Source organism: Aythya ferina (assembly GCF_964211825.1).
Source record: "Aythya ferina genome assembly, chromosome: 10".
NCBI lineage: Eukaryota > Metazoa > Chordata > Aves > Anseriformes > Anatidae > Aythya > Aythya ferina.
The window spans coordinates 9,166,396-9,188,765 of record NC_140306.1 but is presented as its reverse complement, the minus strand read 5'-3'; the positions used below and the strand labels follow the sequence as shown (position 1 = coordinate 9,188,765).

General features: G+C 38.1%; 1 protein-coding gene across 1 annotated transcript in view; it reads left to right on the top strand.

Moving 5' to 3' along the window:
* The window catches only part of PRKAR2A (protein kinase cAMP-dependent type II regulatory subunit alpha), a 56,599-nt gene that overhangs the window by 30,055 nt on the left and 4,174 nt on the right, over positions 1 to 22,370 (top strand). Inside the window, exons 3-10 of the mRNA XM_084531008.1 lie at positions 6,474 to 6,526; positions 7,964 to 8,047; positions 12,757 to 12,863; positions 13,961 to 14,114; positions 17,205 to 17,306; positions 18,803 to 18,877; positions 21,135 to 21,200; positions 21,881 to 22,019. Of these exons, the coding sequence (XP_084387134.1) occupies positions 6,474 to 6,526; positions 7,964 to 8,047; positions 12,757 to 12,863; positions 13,961 to 14,114; positions 17,205 to 17,306; positions 18,803 to 18,877; positions 21,135 to 21,200; positions 21,881 to 22,019 (780 nt within the window). The remainder of the gene's footprint in view (positions 1 to 6,473; positions 6,527 to 7,963; positions 8,048 to 12,756; positions 12,864 to 13,960; positions 14,115 to 17,204; positions 17,307 to 18,802; positions 18,878 to 21,134; positions 21,201 to 21,880; positions 22,020 to 22,370) is intronic.

The window sequence follows — 22,370 nt, the reverse complement described above, 5'->3', positions numbered from 1 at the left end:
GAATTATTGGAGTGTACACAGATATGTACCTTTAGAAGATTTTATTTAGAAGGATTTTATTTTTTTATTCAGCTTTTTTTTTTTTTTTGGTGGAACAAAATAATAACCTTACAATTTTATTATTTGCCAGAACCTGAATTCTGTGATATGGGATGGTAGTAGCCCCTTGTGAGCACATAAAATGGAAGGATGAGCTAAAGTACTTCACATAACTTGTACATAAAGGTATTAAGTAAAAGTTGTGCTTCTATATAATTCAACAGGTGACTAAATACACCAAATACAATGATAAACATTGGTTTTAAAAAAAAAAAAAAGAGTAATGTTCATCAGGTTGTACCAAAGAGGTAGAAGAGAATTCTGTCCCCAGCCCCGCATCAACGCAGGTTTTATTTTAACTGCTTCTGAGTAGAAAGAGGATTTCAATAAAGATGTACAAGCAGAGGATTGTCTTCTGAAGATTTACTGTAAAGAAAGAAAGAAACAAACAAACAACACACAACCACATTATGATAGACGTTGACATTTATAATTGATTATGGGTTATACTCGGAGCTCACAAGTGAAATCAGTATGAAGCAGGAGTGTGTGACACTGGCGTTAGGGTTTTATCGCAAGCCATTGTCACTGGAACTGTTGCATTTCTTTCGTGGTATGTCAGAAGGAAGACAAGCTGGAGCAGTCTGATGTAGATAATAGGACTGGAAAGTATGTAAACATACCGAGGGAGCAGTTATCAAAGGTTTCTAAAGGCAAGGACAGCAAGCACTGTAATACATCATCTGGTTCTTTTAAGTGATTGCGATGCCCCAGCCTCCTTGGGCAAAAACAGCTCCCCAGGGTTGTGCCTTGAGTAACTGTGATCCAGACCAGCTCCTTTCAGCCTCTGTCTGCAACCTCATTTACTGCTTTGTTAAAGTAGTGAAATACCAGTAGTGTCCATGTCAGAGATGGGCATGTTCAGGTTGGGTTAGGAACATGAGCAGTGCTTTGGGAGAGCCAGCTGAACATTGCTACCTTTTCTTCTCCTAAGCTACCTGTGGTTAGTACCTTCACAGTTACTCTATAATGCAGAATAACTCTGCACATGTCGAGTTGATTTCATTCTATTTCACTTTAAACTTTTAAATTAAATTTGTAGCTGTTTCCAGAACTGAAAATCCATTTTTTTCCTTTGCCACTTAGATTCATTATTTCTGAATATTTATAAACTGAAGTTTTTTACACTTTGTTTGACGTATACGGTCATGGTAACAGTGCTGTGGTTTGAATGTTTTGTGTCAGTATCTGATGGAGATCTGAGGGGGTGTTGTTTGCTCAAGTCCCAGTCACTGTAAGCCGTGTCTCAGTTGTGCCTCTTGGAGGATTAGGAATGAATTTGTTATCGTCTTTGACACGGTGAGATCTTTAACTCAGGAAACAGTGCAATTGCTAAACGAAAAGTTACTGCGCTATCCAGTAACAAAAGTGAGAGGAAACTTGAATTTGTTTCCTGAAGTACAGCAGATCATATTGAGCTACGCCAGCTGTTTGAGCTTCCAAAGTTCATCTTGACTGCATCAGTTTGGAAGTGCCTGCTTTAGCAACTCAGCTGTCAAAGAGGGAGTGAGAAGCCACTGGAAGCGGTCACCTCTCCAGCTGGCGTACTGCTCGCAGAAGAGGCTACGGATCCATCACCTCAGAGACAGACTTATGACATGCAGGAAGCTTTGGCAAGCTCAAATGCAAGAAACATAGCCTAAAACATAGTGCAAGATTACCGATCCGAATAAGTGGCTGGAAAGTGGCTCTGCATTTGCTGCTCTGGGCGGATTTTTATTGATGGGTCTCACAGGATGCTCTAGAGGTAATGTATCCTTCTAAGTAAAGAGGAGTGAATAGGATTTCACTCCAAAGTACAGAAAGTGCTATCCAAAATTACACAGAGAATGACAAAAGCAGCATGTCTTTGCTGCTTCTTCCGACAACAGCAAAAATATCAACAAAGCATTTGGCTTACATAAAACCCAGAATTTTGATGTCCAGTATTAAAAACTTTTCTTGTTTGTCCAAAGGTCTTCAGATCCCAGCCTCTTGGCTGCTATTTTGAAAGAAAGGAAAAAAAAAAAAAAAAAGTGATGTCAACCATGTGTTTCTCACAAAGGCTTTGCTTACAGGAGCTGAAACATTCTGCGATTTGCATAGAGCACAAGGACTTTGATCTTGACAAAACATATTTTGCAAAGCAGTATCTTGGGTGCGATTAAAACTTGCATAAACAAAACTGATAGTTGTAGAGGCCAACTTTTCTTCCTACTTTCAATTCTCTCCCCACCTCTTGCTTCCCCCCTCACCCCCGCCAACCACAGCTTATGTCACTGCTGCAGCCAGAAAGATTTTTATTGCTTTCAGATGCTGTCACCTGCATAACAAAGCGCAGATCGAAGTTGCATCATTTCTGAGCCTTCAGAAGTGTTAACAGATGTGCTGCTTCTTGAAAGCCAAAGAAGGTGCTGTATGAGGAGAAAGCTAAACTAGCTGTAGAAGCTGAACAAGCTAAGAGAGGCAAAATGTAGATGTTAAGATAAAAAAAAAAAAAAATAATTAAAAAAAATCAAAGCTTTTCTCCCTAAAGCTTCTAGAGATTGAAAACCCTTCTTTTTCGAAGGTATTTGAACTGTGTTGGTAGATTTGGAAAGTCGCTTGGTCTTCATGAAGTGTATATCTATGCTGATACAGCTATGCTGTTGGAAATATGTGATCAGTGTGTGTCACTCCTGTGTGGGACTTTCAGTGGTGTTTTCATACCTAGCATTTGCTCAAGGGCAGAGTTGTGCTGAAAATCTCAGATAAGACAGGTGTGATTTCAGAATTCACTTATTTCAAGATATTTATGAGATTTAGGTTTCATATTTAAAAAAAAAAAAAAAAAAAAGCTTCGTTCTCAGGAGTGCAGTGCAATACTGGAACAGGTCTGCCATGGAGCTGTGAAGTTTTTACCCAGGGAGATTCCCAAGTCAATCCTGATCTAATGTTGCAAATAACTCCCCTCTGAGGGTAGTTTGGACTGGATGACCTCCAGAGAGAGATCCTTTCTAACTGATGTTTAAATGAGTCTGAAAAGATGCTGCCAAACACATTTATTTAGGGCAATCTTATGAGTATAAGCTTGCTTTGGCGTATCTGTTTTATTAGGACACTAAAATAGTTAAAATATTAATTCAGACACGTATATAATAATAGAGCAGGTATTTTCACTCCATCAAGGTGAAAGATCAATTAGCTTTCCGTTGGGACTGGCTGTACTGCAACTTGAAAACGAGTAACTTTCAGGCATCCTGAAATAAACTTCCCTAGATTTCTGATGGGTTTTACATAGTTTAGGATAGTTACAGGAGTTCTTGTCAATCAGGACAGAGAAGCAATGCTGTTTGAGCACAGAAAATGTGAAACATTGAAGGTAAGTCTGACCTGCATATCTTGATAGATGATGTGTTCAACAGTGCAGTCTTTTGCAATTAATTTATCAGTTAGGAAAGGTAGAAGGAAAAAAAATGGGTGTATTGAGACACGAACCACAGAATGATGTTGATGTAATGTTCTCCTTTTCTTTTCCTTAGTCATGTTTTAAAGTATTTGGAAAATGGTAGTCATTATGTATTAATATGGGTAGGCTGAAGAGCTTTCTGTGGGCCTTCCAGCATATCACAGTATTAGGTTAAGCTTGAATTCAGAACTCATCACTTTTTTTTTTTTTTTTTTTTTTTTTTTTACCACCCAACAGCAGGTATGTTGCATTGTGCTGCAGCTCTGCCTGCAAGCAAATAAAGTCTTGTCAGCCAGAGCTGCCCGTTGAAATACAAAATGCCTGCCCTGCTCCTGCACGAATAAAGAAATCTCTGCAGTAGGCTGAAGAAAAGTCTTCCCGTTATACTTTTCTATTTGATTTTTGCCACGTTTTTATTATATTTCTATAGTGCCCCTTGTCATGTTGAAATGTTGAGTAAGGGAAAAGTCCTAGGTCCTAGTCCGTACCTGTAGCGGGCTTCAGGAATCTATTTTCATCCTTACTGGATCGTAAGATGAAATGGGAGAGACTTAAATGTACAAATCCCAAACAAAACTGTTTAATACTGTGTTGTTTTGTTTGCTTTGTGATAGTGCTTTGCTCTAATGCAGTATACTATGGCAGTGAAACTTGTCTTCCCAAGGAAATCTTGGAGAACTTCCTCAATTAGCAGTAGTTACCTTGCAGTTGAGGCAGGAACAGAACTTAATTTGCAGCTTAATATTGAGAATTTAAATGCTAGCTTTATAATGAAGTATGATGATGTCTGAATTCGTAGGTGTGCACCTTAAATGTGTTTATATGCCAGGTACTTTAAGAGATGTAGGTAGGTGCTTTTATAGTACTTATTACGGTACATAATAAAGAATCGATCTCTAGTTACTGGTAAGATATGCTGGTTATAAAGGAGAAAGATAACTTTCATCTCCGGTTTTACTGTACTGGATAAAACAAGGAGCCTTTCTTTGAAGAAAATGTTTCTTATTAGAAAATTCAAAGCTTTCATAATAGACATTGATCTGTGCTGTAAAATGAAAGGAGGAGGAAAGCTTTCACACAGAAATGCTAATAATGTTCTCTTTGTTAGTGCCTTCGTGTAGCGTATTAAGGGAATGTTTGCCTATCAGTCCCAGTTCTGGACTCTGAGCCGTCTACCTTCCCGTAACGCAGCCATCCTGGGGCTGTGCTCTACACCATACCATTTTTTCAGCATTGGAAGGATGCTCTTTATCCTTTGTGAAGTACCCACCCTAAATGCGGGTGGTAGAGCACTTTTTTAAAGTAAAAGCATGTGTTGTAAGCACACCACTGCTGCACCGTTTCTGTATTGTGAATGGTGCAAGCCAGAAGAAGCAGTACAACGCTGGGTTTATTGTACTGATAGCAATAAGTACTCATTAAATAGCTAATGATTATATGATTGGGATGATTGGGATTTTACATTGTGGTGCAATGAATGGAATGCTTGCGTTGTATTCTAGTCTCTTCACTGTCTCCAGGAAAAAACGAATCAAAATGTAATTTGCTAGAAAAGACCTGTACCTTTTAGGCAGGAATAAAAAAAAAAAAAAAAAAAAAAGGCAAGTCTTTCCTAGCAAATTATGCTAAACTTGCACATTTCTGTAGTCCTTTCTGAAAGCACGACAAGGTCAATTGTTGTATATGCATTTTCAAATTATTTGCAAGTTGCTGAATGCTAGGCAGCCTTCTAGATTTTTTTTTTTCCTGTCTGCTTATTTTTATTTATACTTTCTAAGTCCATTCAGTTATTATATGTCATTGCAGCGAGCTTCTGGGCATTCTGCCAAGTCTTCAGTATTGTCAGGATGCTGGATAAAGTACAAAGAAAAATGCTTGTCTGTGTTTCCTTGTAAAATTTTACAAGTATTGTATAGCCTCAGCAGTAAGACCATCCTTATTACAGCAAGAGCAGGAGAAGATGAACACGGGACTGACTCTTGCTTTCTCTGTCCGTGCAGGTAGTTAGAATGTAGAGTTCACTTTGACATGTATGAACAGCATATGTCCATGAATTAATAAGGAAATCTGAACCAGGGATCTAGGCTTCTGTCAAGCAAAGGAGTCTGTGTTTAGTATTGTAAAACTGTGTAATAGCATAGCTGTGAAGGTGAGCCTTTTCTGAAGAAATAAAACTGGACAAAAATAATCTGAAAATTTAGAAGCTCACCATTATCATTACCTCACCTGTAACTGATCCTGTAATTATAATGACTTGTTTGGAAGCCTTGTTCCTTTGCACTGCAGTGTATGGTTTCCACAAATTTTTTTTTTAAAAGAATAAGAGCAAATCAAATTGTGTGATTTTTGCAGTGTCATTTTCATATTGGAACTGGATGTTCATTTGATTCAAATGTAATAAGATACAGGAGCATATTGGGGGAGGGGATTAAACATTTTTTTTTTAATAGAATATAGTATGGTCGGGCTGATTATTCCTTTCCCAGGTTAATTTCTGAGTAAATATGTGATTTCTCTGTATTAAAGCAAACAAACCAAAGCTGTAGATACTTGCAAATTTGGCTTGAGGAAGAGTGAGTGCCACATGCCTCTCTGCCCTTTTTTCAGTGAGTTTTGCTATATACAGTGTACTGCAGAGAATGGGGCAATTGTTATGCTTTGATTAAAAAGAAAAGGAAATTTATCTGTGCACCTGAGTACTCAATAGGCAACGTTACCTTCTGTCATAAGTTACAGACTTCTTACATGAGTTTGAGAACAGCTCTGCTGTGCTTGTTCTGAGAATAGATAGAATTTATGTCTCTGACATCATTACAACATAAGAAGTTATTTTTAATTTTTTTTTACCCTGTAGGAAAATAAAATACAGATAATGAATCCAGAGGAAATAAACTTGCTTTGTTTGATATTATTATTCTAATGTACTTTTTTTTTTTTTTTTCTATAGTTTGTGCTGAGGCTTTCGATCCAGATGAAGAAGAAGAAGATACAGAACAAAGGGTAAGAATGAATGAATTGCACTGTGCTTGGTTCTCTCTAGGGCCTGACAAGCAGACGTCAGTATGTGAGACTTCCTTACCATTTGTGCATTTCATTCTGCGAGGTGGTGAGGTGTGCTGTCACTGACAATGTGACATTGCTCTGAAACTTAAGGCTACTTTATCACGTACACTCATTTTGTCACTGTAGCTTTAATATAGTTTTACTTTAGAGGACTTGATATCTCTACTTATGTCTACTATCTATAAAAGTTTGGATATTTTCCTTTCTTAATTATACTTAACGCTTGTTGAGGGAATTCCTAGAGTACTGGTGCTCTTAGGAAGGTTTAGTTAAACTCAAGCACAGCTGTTCCTTTACGGGTATTTGAAATTCCTCACATGCTTTTCATTGCCTTCTTGTCAAAGCCGTTTGCCTGGGTAGGAGAAATACTTCCTTGAAAGGTTTTGAGACTTGTGACCACCTGTTGTTCGATTGTTTTTGAAAGTTAGAAATTTCTAGGAATTGCAAGTGCAGGTACTGTTATTGTCTTTCTTTAGAGATGTTTTATGTGAGGAAATCCTGTAGCCTGGCTGGTGAGGGTCAGTGTTTTCTCTAGGGGCTTTCTGCTGTTCCATTTCCAGATTCCATCTCACTGATGCTTGCACTTCTGCAAGGATAAGTCTAAGTCTAATCTAATTTGTCTTGAACAAGAAAATAGTTCATACATAGGATGCTAAAAAAAAAAAAAAAAAAAGGAAAAAAGACTGTCTGACAATCAAAATGGTTTTAAACCTGGATACATCTATTTCATCAAAAGCATTAATTTTCCTGACTGCTGGCTCAATATCAGTAAAAAAAAAAATTTTTTTTTTTTTAAATATATATACATATATGTATTTTCAAATGAGGTCTGCTACTCAAGCTTGGACAAAGAATATTTAGAAATGCCTGCTAATGTAACAGTTTTTCAGAACTCCTGCTATTCCAGAAATACAGTTAATACAGTGAATGTGAACTTATTAAAGCTTTTTATACATTTTCATAATTATCCCCCCAATCAAAATAGAGCAGATACATATTTTTATGAGACACAGTGAATGTTGGTTACTTTAACCCGATGAAAGGTTTATTTGTGACTGTATATAAAGCTCAGTTAGAAGGGAAGGTAAAGGCATCCTTCACTGTCTCTCTTCACTGTTTTTTAACATGTGTTAATTGTCAGTGTAATATTTTTCTGTATTTTCCTTTCACTCTGTCTTGCATTGTACATTTATATGTAAATAGTGTTTATGCAAACAACAAAAAAGAACTTTATACTATGTTACTTTAAAATTGTGTTTGTGTTTTCATTTTGAAGTGAAGGTTCAATTTGTAATCATATTTCTTTGCTGTCATGACAGTTTGACAGTTTGTGTATTTTTACATTTTTTTTTTTTTTTTTTTTTTTTTTTGAAGGTAGTTCATCCAAAAACTGACGAACAGCGATGCAGACTGCAGGAAGCATGTAAAGATATCCTACTCTTCAGAAATCTAGATCAGGTAATATCAGTTTAAGGAACTCTAAACTGGAGTTGCTGTTTTGTAGCTTGATCTAACAGTCCAGACACTGTGTTTGTATTGTGATAGTTCATAAAATTTTAATTATAAGCAGACTGGCTTGGGGCATGTATTTGGAGATTACCGTCAATGAACAATACAAACAGGTCAAATTGTCAGTTACTGTGACTGTTAGATCACTGTCCCTGCAAATTATATTTTTTTATGTTTTTGTTAGGAAAAAGTATTTTATTAATGCTATTTGTCTGTTACTCCTGGGTACCATTGCACTTCATTTGCTTTTCCTGATGGAACAGCTCATAATTTCATGGGCAATTTAAAATTGAAGTAACTTACGCAATTTATGATTGTTGAACTCTGTCTACATTTGCTTGATTTTAGATTGCTTCACCTTTTTTTTAAAATGTCAGTGTGTCAGTAAATTTTCTGCAAGCGAATGTAAAAGTAATGTTTTTAGATTGTCCTTGATCTTCTTCATCTTGCAGATTTATTGCTGAAGTTAATAATTAATTGCTGCTTGCTTCCGCATGGGGTTTTAATGATGAGCGTCTCCATTGCTGCTGGCTCTTAGCAAATGTAATTGTGTTTTTTGCTTTTCGTTTTTTTTAAATGAGGTTTGTAGGATAGTTCAGGTATGTAGGATATTTCCAGAGGTCCATTCCTGAACTAATAAAATCCAGCCTCTGAAAGACCACAGAACAAGTGCTTCTCATATCTGATTTGGTGTTTACATCAAAATGGAACTGACATCTCCACTACAGGTTGATTTTATTTTGTTTTTCTATTGTACTACTATTGTACTACATAAAAACAAAGGGGAGGAATGAAAGCTCTAACACAAGCAGTGGTCCCTGCATCTTCCTGGTTTGAATCAGAGCTTTGTCTGAGATATAAAAGGCTTTAGTTTATGGTTTCAGAAATGCTGCTCAGCTTTCCTTGAAGTTCTCACAGTTCTTGGTTGCTGTACAACCTCCAAGAGTCATTGAACTGCATCCCCAGAGGAGTATTTAAAAGCTTTTGACTGCAGTAAGCTTAAGAAATTCACATTCAGTCAAAAAGTTTCCTTGAAAGCTGTCCTTTCAAAGACTGTTCTTTCGCTGTTCTGGGATTCTGTCATTGTATCTGTTTACTCGAGACATTTAAAATGCTCCTTTTGCAAGTAACCTGATTGTGTATAGTAAAAAATGAAACACCTAAGTATATTCAGCAGCTCAAGGGGTATGTACAAAACGTGATCACTATTCAAATTGATTAGGTCGATCTTTTGGCTTCCAGCAAAATAACCCAGAAGCAAAAATTAATAAACAGTTCATACTCAAAAAAACATATCTGAGCTGAAAAAGCGGCCTTAGAAAAATACTGCTTCTTGGGAAAAGCTTTCTAAGCAACTGGGGAGAGAAGTAATGGAAATGGTCTTAACTGCAGCTGTTGAAGACTCCTGCTTTAAGATAGCACATGGCTGAAAGATGACTTCAGTATGTACATTAATTATAGTTTGACAAAGGGCACTTCACAGAGAGGGGAGTATTTTCCTAGTATTAAGTATACCTTAAATGGTGTATGGAACTTGCCTCCTTTCACCCCATAACCCAATAATTTCTTTTTAACCTCCTCTGCACAATTGGGAAGTATGACTTCTGTGAAAGGTTACCTACTGAATAGCGAAATGCATGGCTGCTGCTTTTGCTTGATGTATAATATCCTTTAATAATTGTGAGGAATATTTACAAAGTAAGGCTCAAAATCTGTTCTTTGCTCCTTAGCTTCAGAAGAGTGCCATGCAAAACAGTTTTTTTTTTTTTTTTTTTTTTTTTTTTAAACAAACAAACAAACACAAAACAAACCATAAAACCCTTCAAGGAGTAAATGTGTTTGTGTGACTCGAACATCCTGGCCAAATTCACTCCTTTTCCACTGGTTGCATGTGGGTGAACTGTGCTGAATTTAGGTCCAGTGACTCAACTGCCCTTTTAAATGTCTTACCTTGTATGATTAGTTGATGTCATACTTGGTATCAAATACAAAGGAGCTGATGCCCAGTGGATCACTGCTAGCAAGGTTCACACAGAACTTTGGACTGAAATCAATCCAGATTTATCAGAGTTTAACCCTGAAGTTTTGAGCATGCCCAGTGATACACCTGATTTATGCTTCAATCTAAAGTGCAGGGGGAGTAGGTAATCCTTCTGCTGTTTAAAGCTGTGAGTGAAATATCATGTGTATGCTCCCCAGTATCTTAGAAAGGAGTTTGTAGAATTTTAGTTATGACCGAATTTCGTACTGGGTGAGAGCAATGCCTCTTATCCTTAGCAGCAAGGCCCGTAGGCATCCTCAGTACCCATACTTGAAACGAGGGTCTTACCGTTCAGGCATCTGCTAGAGCTTGTCCTTTTATTAACAAAAGAGCTCAGTGTTTCATTTACTTAAAAATAAGTCTGCCTGTTTATCCTCCAAATAAAACACTGCTGAGGTACAGTATTTTTAAAAAGCTTTTTAAGATTTATATTGCTTGTTTTCTGACAACTGTTACTTAAATGCATGCTGTGAAATAAGTGGCTGAACAGCATTCAGACAATGGTTCTTAATTTAGTTTAAGTATCAAGAGAGTTTTTAAGGACAAGGGAATAAAGTTTGAGTGAAATGAGAGGCAATATTTTCAGTGTAGAGCCAGTGTAGAGCCAAAGCCACCTAGAACCAAGCCTAGCGCTGACTTGTCTGGAGCTGAGCGGTCTAGAGCCCCAAGGTCTAGTTCCAAATGCTTTAGAGTCAAACAATGCAGAGCCAAAATGCCAGGAGCCAAACAGTCCAGAGCCAAGTCTCGCACCAGAGAGTCTGTCAGTGAACAGTCTAGAGCCAAGCAGTGCAGAGCTGAAAGGTATGGAGTGAAGTCTTCGGCTAAATGGTTTAGTTCTAGGTCTAAAGCTAAGTCTAGAGCTAAACAGTCTAGAGCTATGTCATCTAGGACTGAATGATCTAGTGGTTAATGTTCTAGCACCCTGATCCCTGGAGCCAAGTCACCAAATGCTTTAGAGCCCAGCTGCCTAGAGCTAAGTCTAGAGCCAAATAATCTTGTAGCTGAGCCAAGTCTAGAACTGAACGTCTGAGATACCTTGCAAGATCATTATAAATGATGATGACTGAAGTGTGAAAATCAGAGACTTTTTTTTAACCTGGAGTTTTATTCTGGAGTTCTTGTGAAACAAAAAATGGAGGAGAAATGCACATACTTTCTGTGAGCTGTAGTGTTTCATGTGTGGGAAATGGCAGGGTGCTTGGATCCTTGTGCTTTTATGGTGTGTACTTAAAAAAAAAAAAAAAAAAAAAAAAAAAAAATCCTTGTTAGTCTGTGCCGGCATAGAAAGGACTGTGGGAAGGAAGCTGGAGAAGAAAATGAAGTGGATCTGAGTTTCTAGTGTTAGAGAGTTTTATCTCATGTCTGGCTGTAGGGTGAGATGGCTCCTAACCCCAGCTCTGCAACTGATGTGCCGTGTATGTATTGAATAAATCAGCACGTGTCTGCAGTGGGAATACCACTGTGGGATCTCACTGTCTTCCAGTGGGCTTTAGCAAATTGCCTATCTGCTGTGTCTTAATTTCCTAGCACTTACCATGAGGAATGCTGTAATGAAAAATAATGTAACAAGTAATGTTGTCAAATACATTGAGCTTCTAGCATACTGCAAGTGTTAGGCATTTATTTTAATAACTTGTACATCTCAATTCAAAATTTTAGTCGTTAAGTGAAAATGGTGTAGGATGAGTGCAGTGTTTAAGGGGGAGGAGATAACATTTATTTTCCCTGGCTGGGTGGTTTGACCTCTCCTGCAGAAAATGGGTGAAGCCTTTATATGAGTGGCTTCTCTCACCAGAACAGATAGATAGTTTTGAAAAGTCTTTGGATGACCTGTATTTGCAAGAGTGCTAATAGCAGTATCGTGTATGGTTGTGCTGTCTGCGTGGGCTTTGACTTTTACAACTTCATTGGCTGTGCTGCGTACAAAAGAAAGTTTAGTCATGGCTCATCACAGAAACCCCATTTGCATCTGCTATGCTGCCAAAGCTTATCCCACTTTCTGTATGTGTTCTCCTTCGGTGGCTACCTGATCTCATCTGGTGCAGAAGCTGCAGGCTCTCTAAGACACAGAGTATCTGGGGAAATAACTTTGTTTGTCCAGAGGCTTGTTGAGTACAGCCCTTGTCATGGTTGGGGCTCTTGGCTGATGACAGTGCAAATAAGATATTAATAAATTGTGGTGTGGTTTTGAGACATACATATAATGAAATATGTGTACTGCTGATATAAATCCATATGTATCCATTGCAGTGAAGATGTGTCAGATTATACCAAGCGAGAGCGTGCTTATACATATGTGCTTAACTTATGCATACCATTTCAGTGCCAAAGCAATTTGAACATAAATTTGAGATAATAGCCCTTCTGTAAGGGAAGCATCTGTTTGTCTGCAATATTGAACTTATATTAATAAGCAAGAAACAAAGTGAAGTACTTTCTAGTTGAAAGCAAAATTCAATATCAAAATTACTTGTATTTGCATAAAAGTAAAAATAATGCAGTGCATGTTGCAGTTCATTATCCAGATCAGGTCAAATGAATTTGCCTTTGTCCAGCAAATAATGCCAAGTTGTGTTTTCTGAGTGTGTTTTTTTCCCCCCTCTTGTTTGTTTTATAGGAGCAGCTGTCTCAGGTCCTTGATGCCATGTTTGAGAGGAAGGTGAAACCTCAGGAACATGTGATTGATCAAGGGGATGATGGAGACAACTTCTATGTTATTGAGTGGTAAGCAGCTGTGCCTTTGAAAAGTGAAGCATGTTTCTTTTCATCTTCTTAGAAATACCAGGGAATACTTACTCCAAGATAGTTTCCGAAGGAAACATGCTTTTTGCAATTGTTGCCTCTTCCTTTTGTCTTTCCATGTTCCCCTTTAGGTTCCCATTGACTTTTGGATCATTTGCCAAGGGCAATCAAATGTGACAGAGGTGGACATCCTCATGGTGTGTCCACCATCTTACTGAGTTGCCCTTTTCTGCTTTTTTTTTTTTTTTTCCTTAGGGATTTTATATTTTTTCATGTGAGCATTTTTCTTTTGAGTCCTTGAGCTATGTGTGATTACCATCTCAACAATGACACTTTGGTCTGTGTCTTTATTCTTCTTACCTTGCAGAGCTTTAGCTCACAGACTCTCATAGCTCAGCAAGTTCTCTCTATAAGGCTGAGCTAAGGTCACCCAGTGACACCTCACCCATAGAGTCCTTGGGCTGCAGACATCTGAATGCTAGGCTGAAGGTTACATGGCTATAGTTATTTGGAAACAAATGGCACTAGTAAGTGACTTTCAGGCTGAGGAATGGGAAGAAGTTGTTCCGTTTCACTCAAGGTGCTCACAGATGGCTCTTCTAGATCAAAAAGACCTTTTCCCTCTCTGAGAGGCATCAGGAGCAACAACCTTTAGAGATATTGTTGAAAAAACAGCTAAATAAAGGTTATAGATGGATTCGAGACACCCCAAAGGGGCCTCACTGGGTAATACACATGCTGTCAGAAGACAGATGCAGTTAAAGAGCATCTATACCCATCCACCTACCTTTCTTTCCCCTGCCTGGATCACTTAAAACAGCATTGTCAAAATACTATGCAGAGGAAAGCAATTAGGTTCTGGCCAGATCTACTGGGACTAAAATGCTTTATTAATGGAAAGATATTGTGAAAATACTGTAGCTAGAAGCAGTTTAATGTCAGGCAATTGGAAAACTCAATAAAGCATGTTCCGTCACACCTAGCAATAAGAGGACTATTTGTATAACAGCAAAAAACTGTTTTTGTTGTCCGTACTGGAATGTTGTCTAATGAAAAGCACCTATTCCATTGTTTTCCAGGGGGTTGTATGATATTGTTGTAGCAAAAGACAACCAGGCACGCTGTGTGGGCCGCTATGATAATCACGGCAGTTTTGGGGAACTGGCGTTGCTGTACAACACTCCTAGAGCTGCCACCATTGTTGCCACGACAGAAGGAGCCCTTTGGGGACTGGTAAGGAAAGGAAGTTGCTCTCATATGCGTACTGTTTGAAATACTAACTCACCATGTCTAGCAGCAGGTGCTTCTCTCAGTATGATTCCTTGTGCTAATAGCTATTTTATCACGATTTGTTATCTCACCTTGTTGCATAAAAGATCCATTGTGCAAATGGTTTTGGCCACCCTTCTAGAACAAGTCATCTGTAAAAACTGTGTTGCTAGTTTTATCTGTCCTTTTTATCATTTTGCATTTGATGTAATCAGAGCTTTTGTTAGGGAAAAAACAAATGTCCCTTCATCCTGCAGAGAACAGTGGAGACATTAATGCACATATTTTGCAGAAGAGAAAAACAGTATCTAAATAACATTCTTTATTTTCAACTCACCTTTATGCCATTTTGTCTGCTTTAAGGGATATGGACAGTGCTGAATATCTTCTTGAGCATGTCAGTAATTTGAAGAGTAGGAAAACTGCCCAAAGCTTTGTTTTCCCTCAGAATAAACTGTCATGATGTTTCTGGTCCCTTTGTGTTACCCTGGAAGAGGTTCTCGGGTCAATGTGACCTTTTGCGATACCAAGCTAAATGGTAATGTTGCTTTGTCTCTAGCCCAGCAGTGTTTAATGTGAAGCTGTAGACATTAGTTTCCTATTTTAGTTCTTTTCTCTGCACTATTTGGATAGGGTTATTTTCACAGTGCTCTCTTACTCGTCTGTAAGGGCTCACATAATAAGCAAATTGTGCTATCAGGGAAGCCTTTGAAGCCAAAAGTGTTGTATATTTTGTGTGCACTGGGCTCCGCAGCAACAATCGCTGGGGGTTCACCATGTGTTGTGACCTTGATTATACGACTGATAAGCTGCTACACACGGCGTGCTTATGCAATCTCTGCACTTGCCGAGAGAACTGATTTTCCTTTTCTTTGTGAGCTGAAAGAAAAGATTTTGGTAAATCAGCCAGGGAGTAATGTCAGTATCTAATTTCTTGAACAAAATAGCTACGTACAGAGCCCATTCATAAAAGGAAGAAACTGGGAAGATGATTCTTTGTTCCAGTTTGCCTTTGAAAAGAGCTGCACAAATCAGGTTAATTTTGTTTTCATTCTGTGATTACATTCACTTAATTAGCAAGATGTAGTTGAAGGCGGACCTTTTGCTAGATGTCTGTCCTGTGGATATTTTATTAACTAAGGTTGCATTTTTTCTGTCTAAAACTTAGGTTATTTATTCCTGTTATTCTGTTGTTGACATGTTTTATTGTATTATTTTGTGCCTGATGTAGTTGAAACATATCTTTACTAGTCTGTAAAAGTAATTCTTAAAGCTTATAGGTTGTCTGCCATTTAGGAGGTGTGGGTTACTCCTGCTGCATTGCAGGCTTAGGCTAATGGAAGGCTCAAGCACAAAGCAGTAATGAAATGGGGGTTTTTTATGGAGCAGAGAAATGTCCTCACCACTTGCTATTGAATGTGTCTGGGGAAAGCCTCACAACTGTGTATGCTTCCATCACTGCTCTGCCTTTTTTGTCCAAATACTGCTGCTTCTCCTACCTCACTGATGAAACAAATGAATTCTGAATTTTTTATGTTTTTGCAATTCCCCTGACAATTTCTGCACCTCTCTGCTTCTCCAAAGGTGTACGTTTGAAGAGACTTCTACCACTGAAGAATTTCTTTAAAATGAAAGACCCCCCAAAAAAAACAAACAAACACCAGTCCCTCAGGCTTTGTCATCTTGTGTTGTCCTTTGGATAACAGTAACGCTATTCTGTTCATCTGTCACCTCCTTCAATTTACATATTCTGGTAGTGCTACCAGCATCAGTCATTATTTCCTCTCAAAGTATATGTAGCCTGCATCCCATAAAACTGTTCTCGTACCTGGAAACACCACTTCACCTCAAAATCTCTCTTCTGAAGTATCAGTTGATGTTTTTAGAAAACGAAGATGCAGAGGAGTGTCTCTCAGGGACTTTGGATGTTGCTGCTAATTCTGTGGTATATTTAAAATGTATATATATATATATTTGGGGGGACCTTTTTCCTGACCCAATTTCTGCTCCTTTCTTCTGACTTTATTTTTGATTTTTACATTCATGCTCACATCGTTTATGGGCCGTGAGCATTACTGTTATGCAAACACTAACAAAAATACTGGTGGGCAAGTGCCTTTCCCCTTAGCCTGGATGTGCTGTATATTTGCAGCTCTCTTGTGCCCCTTCTCAGCAGTGTTCTCAGGTATTTTAGCCCAGCCTTTTCTGCATGCAATTCATTAAGATCTCTGACAATAAACTCGCAAACATGTCTGCCACTGCAGGTACTGAGACAGATGTAGTTAGCTGGGTGAGCTTGCCTTCACTCAGGCACGTACTGCCGCCCACTGGCCATGGAGCTGGTACAGCACTAACTGCTGCCTGAAAAAAAGAGAGTCAGCAGGGCAGGTGGTGGAGCAGCAGGCTGGAAATCTTGCCCAGTATTTAGGCTTCAGAAGCAAACCAAAGCGTTTTTGCATCAAGAAGGTGCTTATGGTACATGTGGACAGATAGAAGTTCAGAAGTAGCTAGTTCTGCAAAAAGCTGCCTCTTGGATCCTTAAAGGTGGAGGAGGAAATCAAGCCTGTTGCTGTTTGATGCTATTTGTGCTGATCTAAATCTGAATTGAGGACAGAAGAATCCCGTTCAGACTTAATCTTGTAGTTGCTTTACCAAATAAGTGTTGCAAATTCCAATTTCCAATGGCATCAACAAGAAGAGAATAATTTCTTTGTTCTTTGTGGAAGCACAAAAGATATAATAAAAATCAATCAAAAAAGAAAACAAACTCAACTCTGAAAAACAGTACAAGATAGACTAAAAGGGGAATTCTTAAGTCTTATCTGAGAAGAACCAAGTTTGTCTGAGAGCTCCCTGTCTTTCAGTTTGTTATTATAGTAAATACTTCCACAAGAGCTGTTAGGATCACCATTGCGAAGGATATGGTGCCATGGTGCCAATTTAATAGCCTGACTCTCATATCCAATGTTTCTTACACTGTTTAGTTAATGTTTGTTAATTCTTTAATCAATAAGCATTTTAGTTGAGAGGAATAATTTGTGCTGTTTCTTGCAGGATCGAGTGACATTCAAAAGAATTATATTGAAAAACAATGCAAAGAAGAGGAAGACGTATGAGTTATTTATTGAATCAGTGCCGCTTCTTAAATCCCTGGAGGTAAAGACTCTCGGAGATATCAGATTCTTGCACTAGCATTATCGTTGCAGTCAGTGTTTCTGCTATATCAGAAATCTGTGTCAGTTTTGCTTACAGATTTTTAAGAGCTGCTTTAATGTCCCATTTTCTGTACAACTGAATTTATGTTGTTGAAGTTGTGCAATATTTTTTTTCATATCCTTTGTTCACAATAGACAATTTTTATCTTAATCTGTATAAAGATTTAAAAACAAAATATAAAACAGAGAATGTGCATTAAAGTGAAAACTGGGACTCACAACTTCTGTTCTGTTTGAGGGTGTGATACTGAAGTAATGGTACAATCACTGAAAAATCTGGCCTTTTGTTGACTGTGAATGGTTTTAATTTCATAGCTGTGGGCCACACCAGATCTTGCCTTAAACCTTAACCCATATTCAGGAGTTAAACTAAGAACAGGCTAAAGAAAGCACTGCTGCCTGGGAACAAAATGACCAGGCAGAGCTGACACGTGTTACGTTGATGTGTATGATACATGATTTTAGGAATGATGTGTAGTCACTTTTAAGCTGTGTTCATACTGTGTTTTCAGAAGGGTTTTGTAGCCATACCAAACTGCTTTGAACATTGGTATGCTTCTGCCTTTGCCTTATACCACAACTTAGATTTCTTTGTTAGCATTGATATTTTGTATTTCAGAACATCTTTTAATCTTCTTAAGAGAAAATTACAAAATGATAGGTGTGAACAGCAACCTCTAATATATATTAGTTTGGACATATGCCGATAGCTATGGAAGGGGTGAATTGCATAACATCTTCTTCGATGGCTGGCTTAAACTAGTTCAATCAATGTGACTTTTGAGCAAGATGACTCATGAATATTTAAGGATATAGAAAAGTAACTCATTAGCACTGGATGGCTTTTTGCATGACACACTGCAGTTGAATCATGTGTGGATCAGAATTAACAGTTTCTCAAACATGGGTTAGATTGAAGTGCATTTGTGAAATGAATGGATTAAAACTGAATCATCTGTTAAGGTATTCATTTTTAACTGTTTAAGATTTTCTTCCTTTCTGAATACTTTTTCACTCTGAAAATGTACAAATAACGATGCTTTGTGGTATGCTGGATGAGAAGCAGGAAACACTGGAGATAAATTTAACTGTCCTTTCTCCCTTCCTGTTTGTGAAGGCTTAGGCATGTTTCACTGCATGTCAGATTAGTACCTCCTGACCTTGCTGCTGGGCATCCTGTTGCAATGCCTGCTCACAATTTAGACCCAGTGTCGTCTTCAGATCACTGCTTCCTCTCACTAATCTAGGAGTGATTATGGTAGTCTTGAAAACTGTTGGGCAATTTAAGAAAATCATTGTGTGCTGCATTTTTCAGTACCCAGATTCTCTCTGTGTGTGTGTGTCTAGTGAATGCTTCTTCAGTTCTGAGTTACAAAGTTTACTAGAGTTGTACTGTAGCAGACAGATAATTTTGCTTAATTCTCCTCTTTGTTCTAGGCATCAGAGCGAATGAAAATTGTGGATGTTATAGGAGAGAAAGTGTATCAAGATGGGGAACGTATCATTGCTCAGGTACTTGGAGTCTAAATTCCCATTTATCATTCTCTCATCTCTTCTTCTTTTACTATGTGGAACTTACTTATACAATCATGTTAATTGAATCAACTTGGCATCACTTATTTTTTCTTTAAACAAACTTCAGGTGGGCCATACCAGATTTTGCCTTAAACCTTAACCTTCTCTTTGTTTAACCAGTTTTTGAATATCTGGGGAAGGACCACTGAGTCTTTCACTATGTATTTATTCTATTACTTTAGCTTCTGTTTTTTCTCCTTGTGTCCACTTGTTTTTCATAAATGGTCTTTGCAAGGTTTCCAGAGGAGTGTGCCTTAAGCTGAAAGTAAGCCTGTCTATGTAATTTTCCATGAAAGCTATTTTCCATTCCCAGCTATACCTTTTATAGGCATCTGTGACCAGATTAAACAAGGAGGCACAAGCACATAGTAAAAACATCTCTAATTTCTAGGTCTGACTAAACTGCAAAATCAAACAAATTAACAGGAGCATGATTTGAATAAAACTAAATGAACTCACTGGGAATATTTTACTAGTTGGACTCAACAGAGTTAACTGTACTATGAAACTGTCAAAGTTAGTTAAACCACTCTTTTCCTAATGCTCTTAAAAAGAGTATATCAATGTTGTAGTCTGACTTCAACTGACAGTCTCTGGTTGTTGATATGTTTTGTTTGCTATAATAGATCAAGGCCAGATTGGTGGAACGTGAAGCTGGACAAATTCAAGCTGAAGCTATGTGACAGAAATAACTTTTTGGGATATTTTTACCAATGAAACACCAGAATTTTGCATCAAGTTTTGCTGGAAATTGCTTTGTATATTTACTTATTTTAAGAAAGTGCTCTAGTTCAAATAGGAGTTAATGCAAGAAAGTCCTTGGCCTACCAGAAATAGTAGGCTTTTGACCGTAAATTGTCTTGTTTTATAAATGGAGTGTGACTCTTTGATAATGTCTTGAATAGTTGATCTTAATTACCTTGAATGTCAGATAACACTGAATGTAGAAAACATTAGTTTGCTGATAAGCGAATACAACCAAATTACTTCTTTCCAAAAAGCTGCTCAGTTTTGTAAGCTGAAAATCTTGTTGCTTAAGAACCTGAGAAAACTGGACTCTCAGAAAAATCAAAGCTTATAAATCAGCCTCCAGTTGTGCAGTTGGTTTTAATCTTTGTAATAAGTGAATTAAGCACAAGGATGTAATTAGCTGTAAAAAAATAAATAAATAAATACAAGTAGGATTAATAGTCTGGATTGTTTGGGGTGATGGTGATACACTGCTAAAGATGATGAAATGTTATGCCTAGGAAAGACTGCTAGCTCTTCCGTTACAGCAGTTGTACCAATACCATGAACCCCTTTTCTCTCATCCAGCTCACATTTCAGTAGCTTCTCTGTGAGGATCTTTTTGGAGATGGTGTCAGAGGCCTTACTGAAGTCTAGGTATAGTCATAGGACCTTTTCATAGAAACAGCTGAGTTTGACTAAAACAGAAGTTTTTTACTTAATGCTCAGTTATTCAGCAACACCTTAGCATATCCTTATAGAATTTGATATACAATGGCTACCAATTTGGAGGTTCTCCCACTTTCCTGGTGTGACTTATTTTCATGTAATGGCAGGATGCCGTTAAGTGCTTCATTCCTTATTTTTCTCACAACCTTTCTATGGCTGTTGCGTCATTCCTGATGTAGATGGCTTGCATTGTGGATGTGGTTTCCTGTAAACTGTCCTCCTCTTCCTTTCTATGTTAATGCTCCTCAAGTACAGCTATTCTGGATTCTGCTGATCACACTATTTTAGCTAGAATTGGTTGAGCTCATACTTAGTTTAATGGATCCTTCTTCCTACTGACATCTAGAAATGTGGTCACTGACTTGATGTTTTATAAAATTTGCTTCTGAAAATCCTAGGCCCAAGTTAGTTTCACTAACTTCTGGTTATTTTCATCAGTAGCAGAAGACTTGTGTGCACTTAAGTGATTTTGCTGTGTATTGTCAACCCTGTTTGCTTCTTTCCTTTCTACCTCCCCTGTCACTGAAGGATGTGTACTAATAGTTTCTTCCCCTGTGATTTCCTCTGATATATTTGCATAACCAGTCATCTTTTAATGCTTTAAGAATTTGAGTGTTACTCAATTCCAGCAGATCTCTGCACAAAGCGTACTTCAGAATGAGTGCTTTAATATCACTTTATATATACTTTTACAGTAAACAAACAAACAAAATAATGTTTTATCTTTTCTTCACAGGGTGATAAAGCAGATTCCTTTTACATTGTAGAATCTGGTGAAGTAAAAATCATGATTAAAAGCAAGGTAAGTTCAAATTGGGTGATCAAGCTTTAGATTAATCCCTGGTTTGATCAATTAATGTGAGCAGTGTGCAAAAACCTAACTTATTTTAAGATTGATTTTTTAATGATATTTATCATTGTCACTTATGTGATGTAGGTTGTAAATCCTTATCTCTCTTTTGAAGTGGCCAGAAGTCAGTTTGCTAAAGTTGGAAGGTCTTTCGCTTGTATCTGCTCCTCTGCAAACTGACCTAATGTACTCTCGCTGGCCTTAGGCGTGGAAATGCTTGGTTATAGCAAACTACAGCTAACTAAGCTGGGGCATTTTATCTCCGGTGATGACATAGCCATTGGCATTTGAATGAATCTCTGTACAGCTTGGAGCAGTCCTTAGGGAGCAAAGTCTCGTCCATGATAAAACTTTGTACCTGTGTTACGTGAATGTAATAGCAGTTCCCAAAGCTGTAACTGTGAGTATCTGCCAATCTCAAAACTTGTGGGCCGGCATACACTTTTCTTATCAAACTTGTAGTTGAACGTTCTGTCAGGGTATTCTACCAGTACAGGGAATGATTTGGGGACTGCTGGTTTAAAAGCTCTAAACCAGTGAGCAGTTGCACATCCCCAGGATATCCAGGATTAACTTGAGCCTTGTAGAAAGACAGAACTGCATGTGAATAATTAAAATGCACTGTTTTACAGACTATGACGAGTAAGGAAGCTAACCAAGAAGTGGAGATTGCTCGGTGTCACAGAGGACAGTATTTTGGAGAGCTTGCACTTGTTACCAACAAACCCAGGGCAGCGTCTGCCTATGCTGTTGGGGAGGTCAAATGTTTAGGTAAGCAGATGTTCTATGATTCTAATTACTCTCTTTTGGTCTTTGTTTTGTGGACTACCCCTGACAGAGCAGGTATTCACAACCTGGCCAGTATTTGGTACCTTGTGGTCAGATGCTAGAAGCTAAGAGCATTGGCCTGGAGTGGGTTTCCATGATGAGGTTTGAGAAGTGCCACTATCTTCTGCTCAGACCTTTAGTTTCAGGTGGGTGGGGATAACTGCCCAGCAGGCTCTGTTTTCCCTGCTTGTATGGTCTGTGCCCTTTGAAAGGGGGAACTTGCACCAAGACTCCAGACTTCAGCATCAGCTTCTTATATAGAGATTGTCACAGCTTCCAGGTGATCTGTTAGTG